Source organism: Ctenocephalides felis, unplaced genomic scaffold (assembly GCF_003426905.1).
Source record: "Ctenocephalides felis isolate EL2017-DRISC unplaced genomic scaffold, ASM342690v1 CF-g0.4_SCAFFOLD_03112, whole genome shotgun sequence".
NCBI classification, from domain to species: Eukaryota; Metazoa; Arthropoda; class Insecta; order Siphonaptera; family Pulicidae; genus Ctenocephalides; species Ctenocephalides felis.
In genome coordinates, this window is record NW_020539266.1 from 15,636 (window position 1) to 23,265 (window position 7,630).

Here is a 7,630-nt window from a genome sequence, read left to right on the forward strand (position 1 = left end):
CGAAAATAAGAAAATAATCGTAAACAATCACATTAAAAAATTATTTGATCACCCGCCAATGCATAAGGAATCAGGTAAAGACCTTCGTCATCTAATAGACGCGTTTAATAAACATTTAAGATGCTTAAAAATGTTACAACAACCCGTCGATCAATGGGACGCGTTATTAAATTATCTTGTAATTTCTAAAATTGATAAGAAAACTCATCAAGAGTGGGAGATGTTAATGAATAAAGGATCTGAACTAGTTACATTTTCCGAACTTAGCAATTTTTTAAATCAACGCTGCACAATATTAGAAGCAATTAATCCGACTGAAACAAGAATCGGAAACTCTAGTAAATTTAAAGATATAAAACCTAATTACGCAAAACATACAAAGTCTTACGCTTCATCCACTAATCACAAAAATATTTGCTTAATTTGCAAAGAGTCATTTCATTCACCGTTCAAATGTCAAGGTTTTCGGACACTATCTCCAGAAGATAGAGTAAGCAAAGTAAATCAATTAAAACTATGCACGAATTGCTTACGTTACAATCACAACAGTGATCAATGTACTTCTTTAAATCGTTGTGCCTTTTGTAATTCAAATCATCACAGTCTTCTGCATATAGACTCAAGCCAATTACCAGCTGTTAATAATGCACCACAAAATGTTTCGTGCCATACCGAAAATGATTCAAGTCAAATCATCTTATCTACCGCAGTAATTAACGTATTAGATAGCAATAATAGATATAGAGCATGTAGAGTATTATTAGATTCGGGATCACAATCCAATTTCATCACGGAGAAATTTGCTAATGAGCTCGGTTTACATAAACAATCAATAAATATGTCAGTCCGGGGAATAAATCAAAATTCAACGGAAATTAAGTCAAAAACAACAATTACTTTAAAATCGTGCATTAATAACTTTTCATTAGATCTATCCTGCTTTATCTTAAATAATATAACAAATAATTTGCCGATGGTGTCATTCAATAAAAATATTTTAAATATCCCAAATTATATAAAGTTAGCGGATCCCACATTTAATAAAAGCAATAAAATCGATATTTTAATAGGTTCGGAAATATTTTGGAATATATTTTGTAAAGGATATATTCATCTAGGAAAAAATAGACCTATTTTGCAAAATACACAGTTCGGGTGGGTTATTGCTGGCAGCGTACCTCTCAACAATTCCAGTTCTTTTACGATATGTCATCATACGGCTAATTTAGAAACTCAAGTTCAAAAATTCTGGGAACTGGAAGCGTGTAGCGATATACAATATTTTACCGAATCAGAAAAACAATGCGAACAGCATTTTGTTGCCAATACAACGCGGGCAAACGACGGGAGATTTATAGTTAAAATTCCGTTTACAGACAATATAAAAAAAATAGGGAATAGTAAGCAAATCGCGTTTAAACGTTTTATTTCACTTGAAAACCGTTTACGAACAAACAAAAATCTATTTAACGAATACAAAAATTTCATGAATACTTATATAACACTAGGGCACATGAGCGAAGTCAACGAATCTTCCGAACCCGCGACGTGTTTCTATTTGCCTCACCACGGGGTGATAAAACCAGACAGTTTAACAACGAAATTGCGTGTAGTGTTCGATGCATCTTGCAAAACCGATGCAGGCCTGTCGTTGAATGAACTACAACTTGTTGGACCCACAATTCAAAACAATATTTTCTCTATTATACTAAGATTCAGAAGACATGCGTTTGTACTTACAGCTGATATAGAAAAAATGTACAGACAAGTTTTGGTTCACGAAAACGACAGAAAAATGCAAAGAATATTCTGGAGGGACAATCCTAGCAGCAAATTAAAAATTTATCAATTAAATACAGTAACATACGGGACAGCATCTGCGCCGTTTTTAGCCATACGCTGTTTGGAGCAGTTAGCCAAAGAAAACATAACTAACTATACAAAGGAATGCGAAATTCTCAGAAATGATTTCTACGTTGATGATTTATTAACTGGAACTGATAACATATCCGAATTATTCACTATTAAAAATAACCTTTGTAATATTTTACAACAAGCTAAATTCAATCTATATAAATTTAATTCTAATTATTCAAAACTTTTAAATGCAGATAATCCAACTTTAAACATCGGTGAACAAACTATTAAAACTTTAGGTATATCTTGGAATTCGGTAACAGACAGTTTTGAATTTGACTACAAAAATATAAAAATAAATCAAATAGTTAGTAAAAGATCAATTTTATCGGCAACAGCGCAAATGTATGATCCTATGGGCTTTTTATCTCCAATTATCGTCATACCAAAACTAATAATTCAAAGCCTATGGCGATTAAACTTATCATGGGACGAGCCCATTCCTTCGGAACTAGAAAATAAATGGAAACAGTTTTGTTTCGAAATAAAATCTATTAAAAACTTGAAAATTGAAAGACATATATTTTGTAATAATCGTATAAACACAGAATTACATGGCTTTGCTGACGCATCAGAGCAAGCTTACGGCGCGTGTATATATGTACGGTCTATTAACAAATATTCTGAAATCAAAATCAAACTAATAGCGGCAAGATCTCGAGTAGCACCATTAAAAAATATTACGCTCCCCCGTCTCGAGCTTTGTGCGGCACAACTGCTAGCAAATCTTGCGCAAATAACTAAACGTGCATTAAATATCGCGTTTGATAAAGAATTCTATTGGAGCGATTCCACAATCACTCTTTCGTGGATAAGATCTCCATCTTATAAATGGAAAACCTTCGTTGCCAATAGAGTTTCTGATATTCAAACAAAAACCGACGCAAATAACTGGTTACATGTCCGATCGGAAGACAATCCAGCGGACCTCATATCACGCGGGTGCTATACACATGATTTATTGAATTCATCCTTGTGGTGGGCAGGCCCATCTTGGCTACAAAATCCAACTGAAACACAGCGACGTGCAACTGACAATATTTCAATTCCTGAAACTGATGTCGAAAGTCGAATCACAAGTTTGACTTGTACAAAAATTAACAATAATGAACATTTTTTCTTATACTCTTCCCTTATTAAACTCGTGCGCGTAACTGCTTTTTGTTATCGATTTTTACAAAATTTAAAACTAAAGAAGAAAGAAAAGGAACTACTGTATGGCCCACTCACGGTCGATGAATTCAATAATTCACTAAACAATTTAATAAAAATATCACAATATGAAATATTCAAACAAGACATAGATATAATCGCGCGTGGGGAAGCATTACACAAATCGTCGAAATTAAAATCATTAACACCGTTTTTAGACAAAAATGGAATATTGCGCGTCGGCGGTAGGATAAAGAATTCAAATTTACCGTATGATAAATGCCATCCGATAATACTACCAAAAAATCATCAATTGACTATTCTGATAACTAGGCATGAGCATTTAAAACTGTATCATTGCGGAGCACAGATGTTATTAAATGCGTTGCGTAATACTTATTGGCCTATCGGAGGCAGAAACCTGACAAGATCGATCGTGAAAAAATGCGTAACATGTTTTAAGGTAAAACCCACATTTATTAATCCAATAATGGGCAATTTGCCTAAATATCGCGTTACACCGCAGTCACCTTTCTTTATATGCGGAGTAGATTACGGAGGTCCTATCTTATTAAGAGATCGTCAAACAAGAGGATACAAAAAATTTAAGGCTTACATATGTTTGTTCGTGTGCCTTGTTACAAAAGCAATACATATCGAATTAGTATCTGATTTAACTACGAATAGTTTTTTAGCCACTTTTAAACGATTTATGGCGCGACGCGGAAAACCTCGCGAAATCTATTCCGATAATGGAACAAATTTTATAGGCGCAGCATCAGGATTAAAGGAGCTTTATAAATTTTTACAACAAAATCAAATCAAAATAAGATTGTTAATGATATGACCAACGAAGGCGTGTCATGGAAGCACATTCCACCAAACTCTCCTCATTTTGGAGGAATTTGGGAGGCGGGCATAAAGTCGTGCAAGGCTCATTTAAAGCGAGTATTGGGTAATGCTATTTTAACTTTTGAAGATTTTTATACGGTTTTGACACAGATCGAAGCAATATTAAACTCGAGACCAATCTCTCCCTTAAGCTCCGATCCCAATGACTATGATCCCTTAACTCCTGGTCACTTTCTTATTGGAAAATCCTTAACATCTACTCCCGATCCATCAGTGCTTGAAACCCTTGATAACAGGCTTTCTCGGTATCAACGACTACAGAAACTTGTGCAACATTTTTGGAAGCGTTGGCACAAAGAATACGTATCGGAGCTGCAGACAAGAACAAAATGGCAAGTTCAACCATCGCAACCAGCTGAGGTAGGCGATATGGTAGTGGTCAAAGAAGACAATTTACCTCCACTACACTGGCGATTGGGGCGTATTCTTGACACACATCCAGGAGATGATGGACTTGTGCGTGTTGTGACAATCAAGACACAAAATGGTGTACTCAAACGTGCAATTAATCGAATTTGTGTATTACCAAAATCATAGACAATATAAATCAAACCAATAGACTGTTATTAACTCAAAGTGTTGAACTATAATTTAATTTTGAAATCATATACCCTATATTATTTCAAGGGGGGAGAATGTTCACGCCAAATTAGACGTGACAACGCTGCACTCATATTTTCTAAGAAAATATTACATTTGCAACGACGCATAGGCAATTCGCATCTCAAGATTTAACTAAAAGGGTCCTGCGAGATACCTGAAGCGGCACTAACAATATAGTCTTAACCCGGTCGCCAAGCTATCCACATTCAAATATTCCAATATTATATCAATATTAAAACTTTATCATACAAACAGTGTAAATTATATTCTACAAATAAATAAGTGTAAATCTATTTGTTATTAATCAATATTTACATTTTAAAACGGTTGATAGAGCCACTAATTCTATCTGGTCCTTCAGCTTATACTTCAACAAAAACAAATTGTATTATTGAGAATTTTGAAATTTTTGAAAGAAATTGATTTTTTGGAAAATTAGAATTTTTTTAAAGCAATCGCTATGCAAAGCTGTTTTAGAATCGAAAGTGTAAACATTGGTACCGAACCCATAAAATATATATACAAAAATTGAACTTATTATAATCTTTAGAAAATATCTGATAATATAATGTACATATGTCTAATGATTATTTTACCTTATTTTTCTTTTTTTATTGAATCTCCGGTAACACTAGACTTGCCTTCTCAAAAATTTTCCCAGATATTTATTTTGTTAACACAAGTATAAAATGTTTTTTGAATCATTCAAATCGGACGCTCCGTTTTCTCGAAAACTGAAATACCATTTTTTGCACATTTTGACTCTTATCTTCAAAACAGCTAGACCAGTCATTGGCAAAAGCTAATCAGCGCATCTCCTTATCAATAGGAATCGAATATTTTCTCGAAATCGTCGACGAAAAACTGTATCCGCACATACATACTCACAAACACACACACGCATACACAAGTCATCCATTTTTTAAGGTATGCCAAAATGTTCAGAAACCTCTGGAACGTAAAGTTATGTAAAAATTTTCATCGTTCTCTACTTCAAAATAGTACTGTTAAAAAAAATCCGTTTTCTACTTGTTTTTTAGCTCATGGTCTTGAACCTTTTCACCCGCGGACCTTTAGGCACCGCTCCGCTTTAAATCAATTAGTTCATCAAATATTATTAATTAACTAATTATATGTATGTACGCATATAAACTGTTTGCTAATTTAATAGAACTGATTAAACATTATATTGCCAATCAGGCAATAATTCTCTTCCTCGTCCTCGTCCTCGTCCATTTCGGTAGCGTCTTTCTTGCCCGAGGCGATGCGATGCGCTCGTGTGATCTTGCTCGGAGGTAACAAAATACAACCTGATCGTAATTAGTTGATTAGGATTTTAATTGACAAGTTGTACGTGATATCGGATTGAATTGAATTTTCGACAGAACAGAACGAGCTTTGCATTCATATCAATATAGATTGATTAAATACGAACATGAGTGGGTAAGATCCTTTGGGCACGCCTGAAATTACGAACTAAATATAACGATCAAATTACGCCAACTATTGACAGGGATATTGAGGATGGTGTCACATTGGCTATGGTTTTTTTGCTTTGATAATGGAATATTTGTAAGATCTCGAAGACATTTGGTATAATCTATTATACAAAATATTTAAGGGAGTTGTTCGGTTTTTTTTTTCGATTTTGAGATTTTTTGATATTATGAGAGCTAAAAACCTTAGAATTATTTATTAAAAAAAAATCATCTCAATATCTATTTTTTGACGAAGTTATAGATGTATATATCTCTATATGTATGATCCTCTGAACCGTTTTTTTCATTATAATACCTCATGCACGTGACCTTTTTAATGTGTCAGCATCTTTGAACACCGTGGTGTATTTAGTACATTGAATTAAATGGTGTATTTAGTACATTGAATTAAATGGTGTATTTAGTACATTATATTAAAAACTGTAAATACGTTTTTCTCAAATTGACTTTTTTCAATGCGGTGCCACAAATTAAAGAAAAACTACAAGTCGGATCGACTTGCATTTTTTTAATTTTTTCACCACTGCAATACCTAGTCTCCCTACCTCAAACAACTTGATAACACTACGCAAAAAAAATTTGCGAAGCTTCTCGCCCCAGAAAAGGCCTTTTTTAACAGTTTTTTTTAAATAGCTGCAATTTTTTTTCTTCTTGCTTTTTTTCTTTCATTTTGGTGGGGGGACTGGATTTAAACTTCTTCTTCAAAGTGGTTTCTTTTTTTTGTTTCGGGCGATGCGCAACGGATTTATCTGTGGCACCGCAAAAGAGATCGATTTTGCAAGGCCGACTTTGGCGCCCCCTAGTTAAAAAATGACGGCGAAAAAAAATAGAAGAAAATTTCGTAATATTCTATGATTTTGTAATATTTGTTTTAAAAAAACCTCATGTCTCTATGATAAATACATTTCGAGAAAAACAAAAACATATTCCTTGCATTTTTTGTAAAAAAAAAAGAACAACCCCCTTAAGATTTATGTGCTCTTATTAGTGGTATCATAAACTAGTGGGGCGCATGGCATCGTGCTTTAAGGCAATTTGCTGAAACTTCCCGTACCGTAATTAAACATTCGAAGAATAAAAATAATTAGTCAACAAAAATGTCTATGAAATAATATTACAATTTTTTCTGCCTTTTCAAAATCGCCTGCCACCATGTTAATCGCACGATAATCGTCTGCCAATGGTATTTTCCGTTAGTAATAATAATATGTTTTCAAATTTTCAAAACAGCAAGTATTAAAAAAATATTACAGATGTGGTATTCAAACCCGATTAGTTTTGACTTTCTTATCTACTAACGCAAACAAAAATTGAGGTGACGCGCCAACCAACTGAGCTATAACAACATGCTCACGCACAACGCTATGACCGGATTTCTAGGATCTAATCGGAATTTTAGCATTTTTTGCTTTGTATCTTTGAAACGGCTGGACCTGAATATACCAAAAACTAATCAGTACGTTTCCACAACAATACGAATCGAATGTTGTTTTTTGAATCATTCAAATCGGCCGATTTGTACTCTCAGAACCTGCCATTTTTGCACT

The 7,630-nt window shown here is 33.8% G+C and overlaps 1 protein-coding gene across 1 annotated transcript; it reads left to right on the top strand.

The window, feature by feature from the left end:
* The first annotated feature begins 1,513 nt into the window (after positions 1–1,513).
* LOC113381849 lies at positions 1,514–3,916 on the top strand. The gene is made up of 3 exons (XM_026620512.1): positions 1,514–2,039; positions 2,112–2,228; positions 2,565–3,916. Exons 1-3 carry the CDS (start codon positions 1,514–1,516, stop codon positions 3,914–3,916), a joined length of 1,995 nt encoding a protein of 664 aa, XP_026476297.1.
* The last annotated feature ends 3,714 nt before the right edge of the window (positions 3,917–7,630 follow it).

Bases quoted from the DNA above. Each gene is read 5' to 3' on its own strand.
- LOC113381849 (XM_026620512.1), top strand. From the start codon at position 1,514: ATGAGCGAAGTCAACGAATCTTCCGAACCCGCGACGTGTTTCTATTTG. The intron at 2,040-2,111 runs GTAATATTTTAC...TTTTAAATGCAG, and splicing joins CACTATTAAAAATAACCTTT to ATAATCCAACTTTAAACATC. The intron at 2,229-2,564 runs GTAAAAGATCAA...TCAAACTAATAG, and splicing joins AAAAATAAATCAAATAGTTA to CGGCAAGATCTCGAGTAGCA.